The 20,739-nt window shown below is 40.6% G+C and overlaps 1 protein-coding gene across 1 annotated transcript in view; it reads left to right on the top strand.

The window, feature by feature from the left end:
- Window positions 1-1,009: 1,009 nt before the first annotated feature.
- The window catches only part of PRKCI (protein kinase C iota), a 34,009-nt gene continuing 14,279 nt past the window's right edge, over window positions 1,010-20,739 (top strand). Inside the window, exons 1-6 of the mRNA XM_035133148.2 lie at window positions 1,010-1,182; window positions 10,290-10,411; window positions 17,003-17,092; window positions 17,955-18,005; window positions 18,764-18,849; window positions 20,540-20,680. Of these exons, the coding sequence (XP_034989039.1) occupies window positions 1,025-1,182; window positions 10,290-10,411; window positions 17,003-17,092; window positions 17,955-18,005; window positions 18,764-18,849; window positions 20,540-20,680 (648 nt within the window). The 5' untranslated portion in view covers window positions 1,010-1,024. The remainder of the gene's footprint in view (window positions 1,183-10,289; window positions 10,412-17,002; window positions 17,093-17,954; window positions 18,006-18,763; window positions 18,850-20,539; window positions 20,681-20,739) is intronic.

The raw sequence follows: 20,739 nt of genomic DNA, 5'->3' as shown, positions 1-20,739 counted from the left end.
GAATACTCAGAGCTTTCTACTGTAAACGAGCTCTTTCAGTTTCTCATTCATCCAAGGTGCACTGCTGACATTTCCAGTCCATCTAAAGACATATCCCTAATCCTCAAACAAGTCTAAACGCGTTTGTGCACATACTTGTAAATGTTTGTAACCCAGTTTGGTGTCCTCATGCATCGCAGCGTCATAAATCTCCTCCAAGCCATAAAATCGGCGCAAGTGTACAGCGTCGCCCGCCAGCTGCATTTGGAAACTCCATTACCCAAAATTCTCCGCGGCGCAGGTATCCCTAGCACTCGGAAGTGTCCCCCGCTCCACCGGATGCTATGGCCGGTACCGACCTATAACGAGGCTCTGCGGAAGTTTTGGTTTAATATCGCTAGTGTCGGAGTTGAGGTACAACACAGCAGCGTTTACCTGCCTTTTGCCCAGTATTTATGCTATTGTGTGGTAGTACAACCCATTCGCTAGGCACGAAAGAAGCTGGGGTCGAGACCAGGCCAGACAGCAAGGAGCAGCAGCAGCCTGTCCCCAGTCTCTCAGCCTCTGGAAATGAATGGCATCTGTTTACGTACAGACCTATCCGGGGTGTCCCCTAGAGCGCGCAAGAGATGGCGTCCCCGTCCCCCCCCCAATAAGTCTTGAGAAATGGTTTATCCCACAATTCCTTCGGGTCGCTTCCGCTTGGGGAGCTCGGCGCGTTCTGGGAGGAGGGAGGGAAGTATGGACTACGAACGGAACCTTCTGCCTCGCGCACGCGCGCTGAGGCGGCTGGGCGGCTCGAGCCGAGCGTACGTTGGAGCGGCTCGAGGGAGGGAGCGGCGGGTTGGCTGGCGGAGGGACAGGGGGCGGGCGGGAAAGGGAAGAGTTGTGAGGCGGCGACGGGTGCGCGCAGCTCACTCACTCCTCCCCTCTTCCCTTCTTCTTCTTCTCCCGTTCTTTCCCCCTCATTTCTTCATCTGCCTTCCGCAGCTCCGGGGTGGGGCTGGCAGAGCCGGCGGGCGGGGCCGGGCAAGGCGAGGGGGCGATGCCGACTCAGCGCGAGAGCGGCAGCAACAGCGGCGGCGGGAACAGCATGTCTCTCCCGGGCCTGGGAGGAGGAGGCGGCGGGGGCGGCTCCGGGGGTCTCGGCGGCCCCGGCGGGGACAGCGCCCACCAAGTCCGTGTCAAGGCTTTTTACAAGGGGTGAGTAATTGACTGGGAGGAAAGCGGTGGGGGAGGGACCGACAAGACTATAGACTGAGTAATCTGTGGGGCGGGCGGGGGTTAGGGCGTTATACTGGGGTTGTGGGGAAGATGAGGTGAATGGGGTGGCAGAGGTGCGCCGCCCTCCCTTGCGAGAAATTATTCAGTCACATAGATCAGCTGTCGGTTCAGGACGGAAGCAGCTCTTGTTCCACACACACAGTTTAATTCGTGGGGTTTCATTCGCGCACGATGCAGGCGGAACCCACTGGCTTCGGGGGAAGCAAAAGAATAAAAGGTCGGACCTGGCCTTCACGAAGTTGCCTATTCATAGGTACCCCCCTGTTCAGAAGCACCATACAACCCAAGTACTGTACAAGGTGCTTGGGGTAGACGAAACGGAGAAGGAGGGTTGTCTCCCTGCCCTGCTTGGTGACATATGGCCGAGTGTGGTTGGACATTGAATGCTTCACCAAATTGGATGCTTGGTCCCCTCCGCAGCCTTGGATTTCCAGGTGTTGTTGAGTGCAGCCCTCATTATCCAGAGCCAGTATGGCTAGTGATCGAGGATGAAGGGAGCTGTGATCCAGCAGCCTGGTTGGGGCGAGATACAAGGTGGGGGAGCAGAGTCCCTTTCTTGTATTTTCATGAGAGTGCATGAATTGTATGTCCTGGTGTTGGGGATAGGGAAGAAATGGGCTACACACATGGTAGGCAAATCTTTCACAAGGTGGGGGATTCAGGGATTAAGATACCTGGGAACAGAGCCTGTAGGAATGGGAAATGGCCAGTGGTGTAAATTTCAAGTGTATGGAATGAGAATCAGGTTGCAGCCAATGTGAGGGGTTTTGCACACTTTTGACTTCTATCTGCTGGGTAGCTATGAGAGGTTGGGTGGCAGCCCATTATCTAGGCATGGAAATTGTAGCGACAGTTATTATGGACCGGGCACTGTAGGCTTAATTACTGGGGGAAGAATGTTGGGAAAAGGTAATATTTATTGCACCTAGCATGGGGAGCAAATAATGATTCTACATTAAGGTGATAAGTCTTATGTTCACTGCTCAGGATGCATCTGTGAGATACAAGAGAGTGCTGTATTGTTATGGGGGAGGGGAATCCATGAGTAGGAGGATTGCTCATAGGGTGAGAGAAGCATGCAGAGATCAGAATTCCAAAAATGAAGCACTGAAGCTGTGGGAGTGTAGAGCTTCATGAAAGTATTTAAGGAAGTGGATGGAATCTGTGCCATCTTTTGAAATAGAGGGGCAACTCAGAAAATACAGAAAAGGGGCGTTTAGCAAATTTAGGAATGTGGATTGAAGCTAGACTGTATAAACTGAATTACCAGTAGCAGTGTACTGTATAAGAAAGACCACATAATTGAGTTGTTGGACAAAGATTTAGTTCTGTTGGTGGTGTGTAACTACAGAGTACTTGGAGAACATGATTGCAACATGCATGAAGCTACGGAAGCATTCATGCCTGTTTTGGTTTGTTTCCCTCTCCCTGGCATCTAGAACTAAAGATAGAAAAGGAGGAATTTGCTTCTTTTGAATATGGTCAATTTTAGTATACTTATAATAATACGGAGTATTTAAGAACATTTTGGTTAGGTAGAAAGGAATCTAGTATTGATTTCACTTTCAGTTTTTTAGCCATTGTTCTCACAGCTATGTAACAAAGGTGTGCATACCACAGAGTTTGGAGGATCTGAGGTTGGTTAAAGAGAAGTTGCTATCCCACTTTAGCATCATAGAATTGTAGAGTTGGAAGAGATCCCAAGGGTCATCTAGTCCAACTCCCTGCAATGCAGGAATCTTCAAGAATTGAGATAATTCTTGAATGTTTGACATAATTACCCAGAAGTATCAGTTATTGTGACACAAGGAGTTAAGATGATTTGCTGGCTAGATCTCACATGATGAGATTGTTTTTAAGAGGATTTTACTCTTGTCTGGGTTTTCAGAAGCTGATCAAGTAGACCAGCTTTACCCAACCTGATGCCTTCTAAGATAATGTTGGACTACCATCCCTGATAGTTGGCCAGCAACATCTAAAGGGGACTAGCTGAAACAGACCCTTCCTATTAGGAACCCTTTGTATTACTCCTACTTTCATATTATAGGGCCAGCTATACTTTCTCTTACCATGTAAGCTTGGACTGCTTGGTCTTTGGCTACATGCAAGTTCGCAAGTAAAGCACCCTCTGTTTCTGATTTACAGATTATGATGATTAGAGGGATCTTTTTCTGACCACAGTATATTTTTGGGCTGATGGGTTTCATAAATTCACTTTCAGTGTTTTCATCAAATCCATTTACTAATTGCTATTGCTAGAGCCCATATGATGTTCAGTTATATATTCTGCGAAACCAAAGTACACAAATGTATAGTACAAGACTTGGAGGCCTTTTGGTTATTTTTTAATATGCTGTAAGCCACTCTGTATGTTTTTCCCCCTTAAAGTGGCATGGGCAGAATATAAATGTACTTAAATAAAATATCTGTGCTAGTGAGTTCTACTAACTAATTATGTAGACTGATGAAACACTTTATGCCAATATGCCCTAAATTGTGTTTTTGTAGTGAATGATTTCCCTCTTTTTGCTGTCCTTGTGTTCATGGGCATCTTTTTACTCCATTACCTGCTCTGATGCATTCAGTATTAATTGATTAAATTGGCAAATGAATGAACTAGTTCTGGAGAGAGAAGCATCAATTATTTGTTTTTGTTGTGCATCATCTTCTTTATTTATTTATATCCCACATTTTTTTCCTGACGGATTCAAAACAGCTTATAGCAGGTACAGTCTTAGAAAGGGCATTTCTCATTGTGAGAGTCCAGTAATGTGTATTCTATGATGACACTTGCCACTCTGGTTTTTTAAAATACTTGTGTTTAGAATAAACAATAACCACCCTGCTTTGCAAGTGGGGACACCCTTTTAATAAAAAAAAACCTGTGGATTACAAAACTATGTTTTGCCTGTTCACAGTTTTGAAGAAAAATGTATGCGCCATGGAACATACTCATGTCTGCTTTCAGCTGCTGTTTTGAGAAAATAATCAACATTTTTTCAGACAGTGGTAACTGGATGAAGTATTATTCTGTGAACGTCTCCTGGCAGCGTCAGGTTTCATCACACAGCTGGTTCTATGTATCCTGATACAGGTTCCTGGTCAACTAGGCTTAGTCATTAAATAGGCTTTCTCTAAGATTTTTTTTTAATGCTTCTATTCCCTACACTTGGATACTTTGGATAACTATTAAAATCCAGCTGCTTAGTAGGTCTGTGGAATTCAAATAAAGATAAAGCTCAGAGCTCTCAACAGTGTGATCATTTTTGTTCTGCATTATTAACCTAAGGCGAAGCAATAAGTCCATGTCCAGTGATTATATATTGCAAAACATGGGACGAATGGAGGCAAGTGACACTGAAATGGGAAAAACAAGAAAATAATTTGAGTAGCTAAATGTTATACTGTATTGCTATTCACTACATTTAAATAGAAACGTTTACATTAATTTCTCACCTTTGATTTCTATTGTGCCTGGTATTTACAGGCCACCTGGAACCATGATTTTAAGCTTTCTCCAGAAGAGTAGGCATCTTTGCCACATTACAGATCATCAAAAGAATGCTGTACCATGAACTTTTATAATCAACAGCCTATATAATCTGGTTTGTAAAACGGTCTGAAGAGCAGCCGTGTAGCTACCGGTAATTATTAGAGGATGATCACTTTGTTTTTCTGCCACTCTCCTGTTGTCTTCCAGTTGTGCTGTTTTCTTTAGGGCTAGGCTCTCAAAGGAAATATTGACAGTAATGGCCATTCTACTGCTTAATTTGCATGTGGTTTGCTAGCTTTCTGCTTTAAAGGACTGCTTTTTTTGTTTTTATCCTGTAAGCCACCCTGCAATCCTCAGATAAAGGGCAGTATATAATTTAAATAAATAAAATAGATCTTTAAGAGTCAGATCTGCATACTTAACTGAGCAAAATTGTGTCCAGTTGTGTGTGTTATTCTGATCAGCTGGCCATAGATGTGGCTCAGCTTCATTGTGTTACATCTCTGGATGCTGATATGAGGAACAAGTATAAAATTATAACAAGATGGTAATTAACTCTAGCATTGATAAATAAGGTAGACAGAAACTATACTTCTACTTGGTTTTTTTAAAAAAATGGAGATCACTACCATTCATGGTGGGAATGGTCAACTAGTATTGAGAGAAAATTAAATCCATGGTTAATATAAAATTCTGTTAGGAAATTATGTTTGATCCAATGTTATATGGAGGGGCCAGTCCCTTGACTTTGCAAATAAGTGGTGTCTTAAAATGTTACTGCAGGTATTTTTTGTGGTGCTGGTCAGTTCAAAACTTCAAATTCTCATTTTTTTCCATTGGTAAAAGACTGACTTATAGGGGATTTGGGCATTATAGACAAATTAACACACTTTGTAATGAAATAAAGAAGACAGAAGCAGAGCTACTTGAGAGTTAATTGGGATCCTTTAATTTGAGTACTGTACTGTAAAAATTATAAAATTTATTGAAATGAAAGACAATACTCAACGTTTTGTTTCTAAGGTAAGAAGTTTCTTGTGGTAAAATAAAAACGTTCTTATGTTTTCTAATTGCATATAAGTTATTCATTCATTTCATTTATGAATCACTTTCCATTTATGAATCGCTCTCAAATACAATACAGATACAGACTGGGATTAAAAATTAATTATGTTATGGAAGTTGTTTAAATTTTATTCATGAAAATTAATTAGTTAAAAGAAGGTTCATGTGCATTCCTTCTTCTGTCTCTGAACATACAGTTTATGGTAACTGAAGTAAATATTAGTGGAATGTGCTCCTGTCCATAGCTGCCAAGTCTCCTGCTGAAAAATGTGGGATCAACAGCGGCGCGGCACCGGAAGTCGCTTCTACGCATGTCTGGATATGCGTAGAAGCGACTTCCGGTGGCGCTCTGCCCGATTTGCGGTGCCCAGACATGGGCAGAGTGGCACCCGAAATGGAGCCTCTGGCAGGTAGGAAATCCGGGGGATTTCCAGGATTTTTTTCCCATTCGGGAGAACAGTGGGAAACGGATTAAAATCCGGGGGTCTCCAGTGAAAAAGGAGAGACTTGGCAGCTATGCTCCTGTCTCTAGCTTCCTTGAGAATTTAGGTTGCAAGGCAGGGTGTATGGGTTTCACACAATGACTGACTTAGATCTATTATGAGTAGAACTAATGTTGGATATATTCCTGTATAAATATTTTAAATAAAAAGTCTAGTGACCTCTTAAATTTATGGTACTGCTTTTGTTGATGATAAAAATTAGCTTTATTAGAACTTTACTGAGCTAACCTTTCAGCTCTAAAACCCAGCCTGTTGCTGTCGTTGTAATCATAGTTTAAGTAGGAATCTCTTTTTAGGGCTCTCACTAAGGTAACTATAAACCTCTGTATTCACAGTAGGCTTTCCCAGATAGCTTTCTTAGAACTGTATGCCTTATCTGGCAGACAAGATAGAGAAAAGCACTTCTTGACTCCACATCACACAATCACCACAGAACTTCAATGTTTTAATAATACGTAGTTACTTCTTAGAGAAAAGAACTAAGAGCACTTGCATTTGCCTCATTCATAGCAAAAGGGGCTTGAAAGAAATATTTTAAAAGTTTTTATTTCTAGTTAACCATAGCGTCAAAACATTTTCTTCTAATACAATTGGAAGGTTAAGTAAGCAAACATGTCAAGTCAAGAAGAGCAAACAAAAAAAGGCAAAGGCATTCTAAGGAGGGACTCTTATTATGAAAATGCTCTCACCATTGCTCAGTAAGCTCAGCCTGCAATTTTAACCCTACTTACCTAGCAGTTCGAAAGCACGTCAAAGTGCAAGTAGATAAATAGGTAGGTAAATGGCATTTCCATGCGCTGCTCTGGTTCACCAGAAGAGGCTTAGTCATGCTGGCCACATGACCCGAAAGCTGTACACCGGCTCCCTCAGCCAATAAAGTGAGATGAGCGTCGCAACCCCAGAGTTGTCCACGGCTGGACCACCTAACCATCAGGAGTCCCTTTACCTTACCTGGGAATAAACTCCTTTGATTTCAATAGAACTTCTAGAAGATATGGTTAGAGCTACACTTTTAATGTAATATGCTAGACAAGACCTTCCTAGTAAAGAGGAATGCTTACAGGTGGCATTCACTGTAAAATTATTTATTTCTGTTTATAACATGCCCTATTCTGAAGGCTCAGCTTTTGAAAAATGGCAGAGCTGGATAATATCTCAGTTGGTAGAGCATGACACTCTTAATCTCAGGCTCATGGGTTCAAGCAACACGTTGGGCAAAAATTTCCTGCTTGGACTACTAGATGACCCTAATGGTCCCTTCCAACTCTACAATTCTGTGATTCTATGATTCTGTCTTCACCCGAAATTCTTTACTGGAAGGAAAGATTTCTAGTCTGAAACACGTATATTTGGTGCTTTACAATTTTGTTGGTCTCTAGAGTGAGATCAGTTTAAACTTTGTTTTGTGTATTGGATATTTAATGCTGTTGATCTTAAAACATCGGGCAAGAGTAGTATATTGTTGTCATTTGCAAATTGAATACTTAAGATGTTTTGTAACTGAGGTCATTAATACATGGGAAATTTTCTTCAGATATCTTTCTACCTGGGACTATAAATGCAGTCTGTGGCAGATTAGTACATCTGGAGCTAAAATGAGTCACATACTGTAGGGTGTTGGTTCATGATCTTTGCATAAATAGGTTAACAAACTGGAATTACGTTTTGTGGAATTAGTCACAACAAAAGATCCCATCTTTCCCCCAGAGATGGTTGGCCTATAATGCTCAGGATTAAATCTTAAGTCTTACAATATTAAATACTTTGGATGATAGCTAGTGTTAGTTATAATCTAGTGTAGACCTATTGAGCTCAGTGCACTTAAATAAGAGAATTCCATGGATTTCACTGGGTTCAGAGTGTGGCTATCACCAATTATATTTACAACATGGTTATCAAATATATGTTGAGCATTCCATTGAGAAACTTCAAAGAAAAAGGTTGTACAGCTCTCTTCAGCACCTTGTTTAGCAGATAATGTGTGCTTTGCAAGATGCTACATGCATCCAATTCAGACATGCTGTTTATTTGACCTTTGTACATTGTTGCTACACAAAATTGCTCCTTTCTAATCTACTATTACTGGTATGCCCAAATGCATTAGCCATTTTAGCACATCACAATAGCACAGTTTGTATGTCACATTAAACCAGCATGCTTGTGTATGCTGCTCAAAAGTTCTCACTCTGCTTCTCCTCCTCCTCCTCTTCTTCTTCTCCTCCTCCTCCTCCTCCTCCTCCTCCTCCTCCTCCTCCTCCTCCACCACCACCACCACTGAGAAACAACCAGAGTCCCACTTTTCGTGACATCTGAAACCTGTTTGGGGAAAAACATCAAGCCTGCATTCAGACATTTCAACAAGCCAGAGTCTGGTGTGTTTCTTGGCTCAGCAGGAATGTTTACCATCATTTATGTGGAACCATAGTCTTTTGACTGTGATGTCTTGAACTGTGGTGACCTGTGTATTATGTATAATGGCTTGGTTTTAATCTGTGGACAGAAAGCAATGGCAAATAACCCATTCCTATTAAACTGGGCTAAAGCTGATACTGTTATTCTAGCTGAATGCAATTGCAGATTGTTGCTAATTATTACTGTGGAATAGTCAAATTAATGAACAAGTTCACCAAGTGATTGACTTTCACTCAGCATGAGCTAGTTGTTGAACAGTTGGCTGGAGTACAGTCTTCACCACTGTAGAATCCTGCTTAAAAATAATTCAGTTCTTGCTTTATGCTGGCTGTACCTCTGCATTAAAAATGGCCATTTGGTAATGATTTAACAATTGTGTAATGCTCTGTACTTCTAGTGCTATGCAGCAATAGTGGTACTTTTTAGTAAGGTGAAATAAAAATATGCTAAATGTGGCATGATTTAGGAAAGTAATCTGGATTAAAAAATTTTTTAAGTATATAGTAGATAGAATTTGCTGTTTTTTAAAAAAATAAAGTAAATGTAAAATATATTAGGTGTCACTTAAAATAATTGGATATACGGTATATTTTAATGCAACACAAACCTATCATAGTGTGTAGCCAGACTTGGCTCAGAGATAACAGACCATGGTTTGATACATGGGTAAGTTAGCATAAATTGACAGTTTAACCTAAGTCTCACAAAACACTTCCAAGGACATATTTTGCAATATTCTTCACATTTGTTACAAGTGTAATGTGATTCTTGCAAGTCATCAGAAAGCCATATCTTTCAGAGCCCAGAATAGAGGAGATGGGATCCATCCCATGTTTAAAATTGACTTTAAAATGTCACTGTGTGAGATTTTCTTGCCAATTGGCCATTTACATGTATATTTAATATAACACTGTGGTCACATCTCCCAGTTGGTTCAACAACACTTACATCTCTCCCTGGGTTCAACATTTGCATCTCTCAACAAGATAAGATAAGATATCTTTATTGTCATAGTCCCCTTGCGGGAACAACGAAATTACTCGGTTGCTACATCCACTCAGATAAAGCATTCCGCATAATCCAAAATTACAAAAACCTAATTAAAAACAGTAAATATAATACAAAATAACAAGTAAAATATCCAGTCTATGTGAGGGTAGTTGAAGTCACCCATTACTGCAAAATTTGCCTTTTTGGATGCTTCTGTGATTACATTCTGCAGCTCAAGTATGAACTGTGTAGCCATTAATTTGTTTCATCAAACTTGAAAATGTAGGGTACTTGGAGCCTGAGAAATATATCATAACATGTATAATTTGTATGGGTCTCTTACAAACAGTCGCTAAGTATCCACATTTTATGGGAAATACTTTTCTATGCTGTAGTCTCATTAAATACCTAGTATTACTTTCTAAAATCTGAATGATGCCAGACTCAAACATACAGGTAAACAAATGCATTTGCATTAACAGATGGAAGCAAATAGAGTTGATGCAATATAAATAGGTCCTTAGTTCTGAAATTAATAGACTATTTGTTTGGACTCTTTCCAGTGACATTATGATAACCTACTTTGAACCTTCCATCTCCTTTGAGGGATTGTGTAACGAAGTTCGAGACATGTGCGCCTTTGATAATGAACAGCTTTTTACCATGAAGTGGATCGATGAAGAAGGTAAGGTGATATGAAGCAGAACTACTTCATAAAATACTAGTATCTTCTACCCAGTGTTTTTTTCGGGGGGGGGCACAGGGGGACGCATACCCCTAAACCAGGGGTCCCCAAACTAAGGCCCGGGGGCCGGATGCGGCCCAATCGCCTTCTAAATCCGGCCCGCGGACGGTCCGGGAATCATGTTTTTACATGAGTAGAATGTGTTCTTTTATTTAAAATGCATCTCTGGGTTATTTGTGGGGCCTGCCTAATGTTTTTACATGAGTAGAGGTGTTCTTTTATTTAAAATGCATCTCTGGGTTATTTGTGGGGCATAGGAATTCATTCATATTTTTTTTCAAAATATAGTCCGGCCCCCCACAAGGTCTGAGGGACAGTGGACTGGCCCCCTGCTGAAAAAGTTTGCTGACCCCTGCCCTAAACATTTTGTTAATCTAAGTTTGGCCTCATTGTTGTTGTTTAGTCGTTTAGTCGTGTCCGACTCTTCGTGACCCCATGGACCATAGCACGCCAGGCACTCCTGTCTTCCACTGCCTCCCGCAGTTTGGTCAGACTCATGTTGGTAGCTTCGAGAACACTGTCCAACCATCTTGTCCTCTGACGTCCCCTTCTCCTAGTGCCCTCAATCTTTCCCAACATCAGGGTCTTTTCCAAGGATTCTTCTCTTCTCATGAGGTGGCCAAAGTATTGGAGCCTCAGCTTCACGATCTGTCCTTCCAGGGAGCACTCAGGGCTGATTTCCCTAAGAATGGATAGGTTTGATCTTCTTGCAGTCCATGGGACTCTCAAGAGTCTCCTCCAGCACCATAATTCAAAAGCATCAATTCTTCGGCGATCAGCCTTCTTTATGGTCCAGCTCTCACTTCCATACATCACTACTGGGAAAACCATAGCTTTAACTATACGGACCTTTGTCAGCAAGGTGATGTCTCTGCTTTTTAAGATGCTGTCTAGGTTTGTCATTGCTTTTCTCCCAAGAAGCAGGCGTCTTTTAATTTCGTGACTGCTGTCACCATCTGCAGTGATCAAGGAGCCCAGGAAAGTAAAATCTCTCACTGCCTCCATTTCTTCCCCTTCTATTTGCCAGGAGGTGATGGGACCAGTGGCCATGATCTTGGTTTTTTTGATGTTGAGCTTCAGACCATAATTTGCGCTCTCCTCTTTCACCCTCATTAAAAGGTTCTTTAATTCCTCCTCGCTTTCTGCCATCAAGGTTGTGTCATCTGCATATCTGAGGTTGTTGATATTTCTTCCAGCAATCTTAATTCCGGCTTGGGATTCATCTAGTCCAGCCTTTCGCATGATGAATTCTGCATATAAGTTAAATAAGCAGGGAGACAATATACAACCTTGTCGTACTCCTTTCCCAATTTTGAACCACTCAGTTGTTCCATATCCAGTTCTAACTGTAGCTTCTTGTCCCACATAGAGATTTCTCAGGAGACAGATGAGGTGATCAGGCACTCCCATTTCTTTAAGAACTTGCCATAGTTTGCTGTGGTCGACACAGTCAAAGGCTTTTGCATAGTCAATGAAGCAGAAGTAGACGTTTTTCTGGAACTCTCTAGCTTTCTCCATAATCCAGCGCATGTTTGCTATTTGGTCTCTGGTTCCTCTGCCCTTTCGAAATCCAGCTTGCACTTCTGGGAGTTCTCGGTCCACATACTGCCTAAGCCTGCCTTGTAGAATTTTAAGCATAACCTTGCTAGCGTGTGAAATGAGCGCAATTGTGCGGTAGTTGGAGCATTCTTTGGCACTGCCCTTCTTTGGAATTGGGATGTAGACTGATCTTCTCCAATCCTCTGGCCATTGCTGAGTTTTCCAAACTTGTTGGCATATTGGGTGTAGCACCTTAACGGCATCATCTTTTAAAATTTTAAATAGTTCAGCTGGAATATCATCACTTCCACTGGCCTTGTTATTAGCAGTGCTTTCTAAGGCCCATTTGACTTCACTCTCCAAGATGTCTGGCTCAAGGTCAGCAACCACACTACCTGGGGTGTACGAAACCTCCATGTCTTTCTGGTATAATTCCTCTGTGTATTCTTGCCACCTCTTCTTGATGTCTTCTGCTTCTGTTAGGTCCTTACCACTTTTGTCCTTGATTATGGTAATCTTTGTACGAAATGTTCCTTTCATATCTCCAATTTTCTTGAACAGATCTCTGGTTTTCCCCATTCTATTGTTTTCCTCTATTTCTTTGCATTGCTCATTTAAGAAGACCCTCTTGTCTCTCCTTGCTGTTTTTTGGAAATCTGCATTCAGTTTCCTGTATCTTTCCCTATCTCCCTTGCATTTTGCTTGCCTCCTCTCCTCCGCTATTTGTAAGGCCTCGTTGGACAGCCATTTTGCTTTCTTGCATTTCCTTTTCCTTGGGATGGTTTTCATTGCTGCCTCCTGTATAATGTTACGAGCCTCCATCCATAGTTCTTCAGGCACTCTGTCCACCAAATCTAAATCCTTAAACCTGTTCCTCACTTCCACTGTGTATTCATAAGGGATTTGATTCAGATTGTATCTTACTGGCCCAGTGGTTTTTCCTACTTTCTTCAGTTTAAGCTGGAATTTTGCTATAAGAAGCTGATGATCTGAGTTACAGTCAGCTCCAGGTCTTGTTTTTGCTGATTGTATAGAGCTTCTCCATCTTTGGCTGCAGAGAATATAATCAATCTGATTTCGATGCTGCCCATTTGGTGATATCCATGTGTAGAGTCGTCTCTTGTGTTGTTGGAAGAGAGTGTTTGTGATGACCAGCTTGTTCTCTTGACAGAACTCTATTAGCCTTTGCCCTGCTTCATTTTGAACTCCAAGGCCAAACTTGCCAGTTGTTCCTTTTATCTCTTGATTCCCTACTTTAGCATTCCAATCCCCTGTAATGAGAAGAACATCCTTCTTTGGTGTCATTTCTAGAAGGTGTTGTAGGTCTTCATAGAATTGGTCAATTTCACTTTCTTCAGCTCCGGTAGTTGGTGCATAAACTTGGATTACTGTGATGTTAAAAGGTCTGCCTTGGATTCGTATCGAGATCATTCTGTCATTTTTGAGATTGCATCCCATTACAGCTTTTGCCACTCTTTTGTTGACTATGAGGGCCACTCCATTTCTACTACAGGATTCTTGCCCACAGTAGTAGATACGATAGTCACCCGAACTGAATTCGCCCATTCCCTTCCATTTTAGTTCACTGATGCCCAGGATGTCTATATTTATTCTTGTCATCTCATTTTTGACCACATCCAGCTTACCTCCACTCATGGTTCTTACATTCCAGGTTCCTATGCAATATTATTCTTTACAGCATCGGACTTTCCTTTCGCTTCCAGGCATATCCGCAACTGAGCGTCCTTTCGGCTTTGGCCCAGCCGCTTCATCAGCTCTGAATCTACTTGTACTTGTCCTCCGCTCTTCCTCAGTAGCATGTTGGACGCCTTCCGACCTGAGGGGCTCATCTTCCAGCGTCATAACTTTTATATGCCTGTTGTCTTTGTCCATGGAGTTTTCTTGGCAGGGATACTGGAGTGGCTTGCCAGTTCCTTCTCCAGGTGGATCACGTTTAGTCAAAACTCTCCACTATGACCTGTCCATCTTGGGTGGCCCTGCAAGGCATAGCTCATAGCTTCTCTGAGTTATTCAAGCCCCTTCGCCACGACAAGGCATTGATCCATGAAGGATCATTAAGGGGCAGTATTTCAATATGAGTTGGAAAATGAGAGAGTACCTAAACATTTTTAAAGAAAAAAAAAACACTGCTTCTACCTAATATCCCAGCTTTACTTCCCAGGAGCAAAGTAGAAAGCATTTCATTTCATCTGTAGCCTCTATTTGCCAGCAAAGAAAGAAAGACCATAGCTGTCTATTTGAACTGTTTCATGTGTCAGTTGTAGGCATTTTTCAGAGCATTCCAAGTAAACATGGAGAAGGAGAACTCAAGACATCTTAGTATAAAGTGAGAAGTTTTAAGATTCTCTGTTCTTTAGGACAGTAAATTCCATATGCTAATCTAGTTCATTGTCACAAAATTATATGTAATATGAACCAAGAAAGATCATATTCCTTTCCTAAGCTTTTGGTATTGATTTTTGCTATTTCTGTCATGTGTTTTGATTGTGTCTTATGTAGATGCATTTTCAAGAAATGCCTTTCTTAGTTATAGGTCACTTATTCTTCCAGAATAGCAAACTTTTTAACTATTGCCTGCAGAGGGAAAAAGCTTCCTTGTGTGCTGGCCAGTAAGTTACAATGAAATCATTAGCTCAAGCTGCTGTGGAAATGTACCACAGTTAAGTTTTTTGGGGGTGGGAGTATCCAGAAAGAGTGTGCCAGGGAAAACAGATGCAAATAAAATTACAGGATTGGAAAGCTGCAGAACAAGTTCCTTATTTTCCCAAATGACTTGCAATGTAAACTTCCTGGTATTTAATCTTAGTTCCGAGTTCCTAGTTCAGTAGAGAAATTATGTGAATTGAAAGTATACTATCATTGAGTTATTTTATTTGCATTTGTTGAGTGTTACTAGCAAGACATTAGTGAAAGTGACCTAGACACCAGACTGGATTGCAGCCATTGCTTCCATATTTTCCCACTTCTTTGCACTTATGAGAGCTAGAGTCCTAAGTTTTGTAGCAAAACTAAGATTGTAGGGTTGAACAATAAACACACCCATGAGTCCGCATACCTGATGTGTTACACTTAATGTAATGGTTTTGTAGGTTGTGAGTCATTGATGATGTGTTCATACTGGAGTGTAAGAGCACAAATTCATCTTCATTTGACTGTTCTTCCTGTTTCCTTAATTCTGAAAGTAAGGATTTTGTTGAGATGGTGAGGTGGAGCAGGCAGCTTTTTAACCTTGGCACACCTAGAATCATTGTTATACACCTAGAATCATTGTTATACAAAGTAAACATTAATTCTGGTAAGCACTAAATATCCTCAGGCATACTTAAGAACACCTGCCCATATTTTTTATGTTCTTTTTTTGTTCTTTGTTTTGCTAAACTTGTACCACAATTGTTTATTTGCTTGGCTGAAGAAAAACAGGTTTGTTCTCTTAGTGTCCCTGAATGAAAACGTTATTCTTTATTTGCTACAATTCATTTCTGTGCAATATTCAGTGTCTGTCTTAGATGGCCTTGTTTAACCAGTTTTGAGCACAGTACAAAGGAAGAGACGTTGTCCTTTATTTAGCTTTGGGTGCCAGTTGTATCTCAAATGACTTAGGATGGATTCCTAGGTATACAAATGGTATGTAGGATGGTGAAAAAGATATTTTTTACAGAAATTGTGAAGTTTTGATAAAAAAGAGCCATTGCATCTCAAGAGAACCATTTCACATATTATGTACCAGTATCTGTAAATCTGAGTTTGCTGCTATTTTCAACTAAAAGTTGTGTTCAATCACAGCTCTTCAGCATGTATAGGTAAAGGTAAAGATAAAGGGACCCCTGACCATTAGGTCCAGTCGTGGACGACTCTGGGGTTGCTGCGCTCATCTCGCTTTACTGGCTGAGGGAGCCGGCATACAACTTCCGGGTCATGTGGCCAGCATGACTAAGCTGCTTCTGGCGAACCAGAGCAGCGCACTGAAATGCTGTTTACCTTTCTGCTGTAGTGGTACCTATTTATCTACTTGCACTGCGTGCTTTCGAACTGCTAGATTGGCAGGAGCTGGGACCGAACAACAGGAGCTCATCCCATCGTGGGGATTTGAACCGCCAATCTTCTGATTGGCAAGCCCTAGGTGCCACCTGCGTCCCTCAGCATGCATACATGTCTGCAAACCTGTTTGTTACAGTCATTAAATGTTTGCATGTAAAAATCATGTGTGAAATGGCTCTGAAAAAGCTAGTTATTCTTTGTGTAGCTGTGGGAATAACTTTAGTCAGCCTTGAACACAAAGAAAGCCCTGCTGGATCAGGCCCATGGCCCATTTAGTCCAGCATCCTGTTTTTCCTGGTGGCCAACCATATATCCCCATGGGAAGTCTGCAGACAGGGCATAAGCACAACAGTTTGTTCCTGTTCTTGTTCCTCAAGAGGTATGCTGCCTCTGATATTGGAGGTAGTATACAGCCATCATAACAAGTAACCATTTGAAGCCCATATCCTCCATGAATGTAAGCCTTGCAAAGTTTGTTTATGGCTTCTTTTATTGGTATATAAAATAGATTAAATCCACACCTATGAATCTCAAAGGATGGGAGTAGAGAGGAGGAAAGTGTTTCTCGAGAACTACGGTACATTCTTTTTGAAAGACTCACTCTACAATAGAAAATATTGTGAATCTGATATGCTAATGCAACTATAAGAAACATACTTTTAGAGGAAAATTGACACATATTTAGTTTATCCAGTGAATGCGGGGGTGTAATGACAGATTTTGTTTGCTAGGTTTAAGTCAAAATATTTTAAAAATAAACAATTCATAATTTTCCTTCTTTAAATCGGAAAGCAATTAGGTAGTCTCTCTGAAATCTGAGCTGACATAATCAAGAACTCTAAAGAGAATATTACCCTTGCTTGTGGGAATATGTTAAGGAGCAGCTTGACTCAAGTTGAGTTGTATTCATTGAATGAATTCATTTCTTTCTAGGGGATCCATGTACTGTTTCTTCTCAGCTGGAATTGGAAGAAGCTTTTCGGTTGTATGAACTAAACAAAGATTCAGAACTCCTAATACATGGTAACATGGTATAATACTGTTGTGTGTGTGTGCGTGCATGCTTCCATGAGAGAAAGAGGAACAGAGGAAGGAAGGAAGGAACATGTTCTTTCCTCTTCCTGCATGTATGACCTCTATTTTAATATTTAAATGTTCATCAGCTTTGTTTTTTTAAAACACTTAACTTTACTGAAGGAGCAAGTTACCTTTATTTAGGGATATTTGTTTTACATACCATATTTGTCCACCTGCCTTCTTACCATGCAAAAGGTTTTCTGGGGAGGGAATAAAAAATATTTTTAAGTATACTAGACATCACTTTGGCACATCCACTCCTGATTTGAGGAGTGGAGAATACACAGGCTTTCCTCATTAGTTTTTTGTTTAGTGCTAATGTCTTTTCAACCACAGAGTTTCAACCTCAGGTTACGAACTTAATTCGTTCTGGAGGTCCGTTCCTAATCCGAAACCATTCTTAACCCGAGGCGTGCTTTTGCTAATGGGGCCTGTCACTGCGCCGCCGGTGCGCAATTTCCGTTCTCATCCTGGGGGAAAGTTCTCAACCCGAGGTACTACTTTCGGGTTAGCGGAGTTTGTAACCCTAAGTGTTTGTAACCCGAGGTACCACTTAGTTTAAAGTATAGCGGTACAATCCTGTGTCCAACAGGAAGGATGCACATAGTGTAAGAATTCAAACCAGCCCAAATCATCTATTGGATGCAGAGCAAAATGACAAGGGATTCTATAATCTCACTGTCCCATTGGAGCAGCATAGCTTTCTTTGTATTATTTCTTTGTATGTTTTCTGATGCATATTTTATCTTTTCACATATCATTAAAATAATACCTAATGCAGTATTACTGATTTCCCCCCCTCCCCCAGTATTTCCTTGTGTACCAGAAAGGCCTGGAATGCCCTGTCCAGGGGAAGATAGTAAGTATGATTACTTGAATTATGCAGTGCTACCATATTTTTAAAATCTGAATCCTTGTTTTGTTTTTGTTTTTGGAGTGAGTTGTTTGTTTATATTTATTAAATAAAAATATACCACCCTTCATCCAAAGATCTCAAGGTGGTTCACAGCATAAAAATAAAAATGAGAGCAGAAAATACATAATAAAACAAAAACAAACAAATAACCTCATTCTACAAACACATTTAAAAGGCCATAGAATGTTAATGAGCCAACTGCCTGGTTATTAAGAACTGTTTTCACCTGCCACCAAAAATATGTAATGAAGGCGTCAGGCGAGCCTCCCTAAATTTTACCAAAATTAAAAATATACATAACTTTCAATTTTATGACTGACTGGCAAGTACAGTATGGTAATTAATCAAATAAACTGTGACCCAAGAAACTCCAGTTTAAATCTCACTTTATCTGTGATGTTACTGATGGTGATAGTCAAGGTGGTAACTATCATACAATTATGCTTACACCCAAGATCCATAACATGGCGTTAAAAACGCTAGCCAACCTTCAAGGTCAGTTTTAAGGCTTACTGAGATTATGTGATACACAAGAGTAAAAACCTTTATAAATACAAAGTAATTGTTAAATATTTGGGTAATCTATTTATGTATGCTTGACTTGCATAATTCTTGAAACTGGGCGCAGTTTGATAGCTAGGGACAAAGCAAGCAGCCTTCTCTGGAGTTTTTGTGTGATTGTTTCTAATTTCTCCCCTTAGAGTCTATTTATCGTCGGGGTGCACGGCGATGGCGAAAGCTCTATTGTGCAAATGGTCACACTTTCCAAGCCAAGCGATTCAACAGGGTAGGTTTTAATAGACTTTACTGAGACTGCTCTTTCATTTGTAGTTAACCTCTCCTAATAAATATCACCTTTTCGAAATGGACTTTGTCCTCCTGAGATATTAAATGCCTTTTTATAGAAGTACTGATAATTAGGAAATGAGCCTTAAAAGATCAAATTTACTTTGTCAGCTGCAAGTCCAATCAGAGTTTATTTAGTTTTCCATATAATAGAACTTAAGCTGTAGGACTAGTTATTTCTGAGCACCCTGTGGTTTTCAACTAAATGTGCTGCTTTTAAAATGTGCTAAGTCCTTTAAATGGGAGAAAGCTTTGCTCGTGAGTGTTTATGCTGGGATTCAAAGTACAGTATTGGATTTAAAGCCCAACTTCTACAGAATATTGGGCACCCTTATTTGTTATTACAGTGTACCCTACAGATGAGCCTGGTGATCATGGATAATGAAGGATCCTGACAACCAAGGAATGTTTATATAGTGCTTTATAACATACAAAGTGCTTCACACATAGTAACCACCACATTGAGACAAGTGTGTTTCTGTTTAATAACCCAGGAGATGAGCTACCCTTTACCTGATGCATGCAGCCCCTTTGACATGTCCCTTCACAGCACAAGCAGTCAGTTCTGGAAGCCTCTAAATCAGGGGTAGGCAACCTAAGGCCTGGGGGCCAGATGGGGCCCAATCACCTTCTCAATCTGGCCCTCAGACGGTCTGGAAATCAGCCTGTTTTTACATGAGTAGAATGTGTCCTTTTATTTCAAATGCATCTCTGGGTTATTTGTGGGGCCTGCCTGGTGTTTTTACATGAGTAGAATGTGTGCTTTATATTTAAAGTGCATCTCTGGGTTATATGTGGGGCATAGGAATTCATTTATTCCCCCCCCCCCAAAAAAAATATAGTCCAGCCCACAACATGGTCTGAGGGACTGTGGACTGGCCCACGGCTGAAAAAGGTTGCTGACCCCTGCTCTAAATAATATTTTCCTATTCTAACTGAAACAGGAAACTGTGATTGCCAAAAGAAGCCAGGGTATTAAACCAACTTCATATCATATCAAGCACTCTTGGATGAAACTGGTTATCTTGAGCCATTTTAATCTGGCTTCAGACATGGTTATGGGACTGAATGAGCCTTTGTAGCTCTGGTAGATAATCTTCATCATGAGGAGAACAGGGGGAGTGAAACCCTTTTGTTCTTACCTGATATTTTTGTCAGTGGTTTTTGATATCCTTTTCAACCAACTCAGTGAGGTGGGTATTGGAGGTGCTGTTTTACAGAGATTCAACAAAACTTAAAATTGGATATTTTTTATGCTCAGAATTTGTTATATATATTATTTAATCAGATTGGTTATCTCATCATTGCGTTATAAAAATGTGTATATAGTCAGAAAGCCAGAGAATAAATGGAGATGGGGAAAAGATTTTTTTTAAAAAAACCAAATTAACAAAACCGAACATTTTAAATGTATGGTGTGTGTGTAATTTTACCCTGATAAAGCCAGACACAACACAAAAAGAACACTTGTGAGCTATTTACTTTAAACATAACTTCAGAGCAACAGATTATCAGATTTTTTCAGTGTGGTATTTTATGAGTAGATACTGTACCCTATTGCATGAGTCGTAGTTTGAGAATTAATATCTAGATACTGTTAGTTAATGGTTATTTGCCTGTTTGTTTTTCAGAGAGCTCATTGTGCCATCTGCACTGACAGGATATGGGGACTGGGACGCCAGGGCTATAAATGTATCAATTGTAAACTCCTCGTTCACAAAAAATGTCACAAACTGGTCAGCATAGAATGTGGCCGACACGCATTACCACAAGTAAGTGATACTGATAATTATAACCTTCTCCAATGTGCATGTAAATACACAAGTATACA

The sequence above is a fragment of the Zootoca vivipara genome, chromosome 5 (genome assembly GCF_963506605.1).
Source record: "Zootoca vivipara chromosome 5, rZooViv1.1, whole genome shotgun sequence".
Classification (NCBI taxonomy): Eukaryota; Metazoa; Chordata; class Lepidosauria; order Squamata; family Lacertidae; genus Zootoca; species Zootoca vivipara.
The sequence above is the reverse complement of the archived record's forward strand: the minus strand, read 5'-3'. Positions and strand labels throughout refer to the sequence as shown.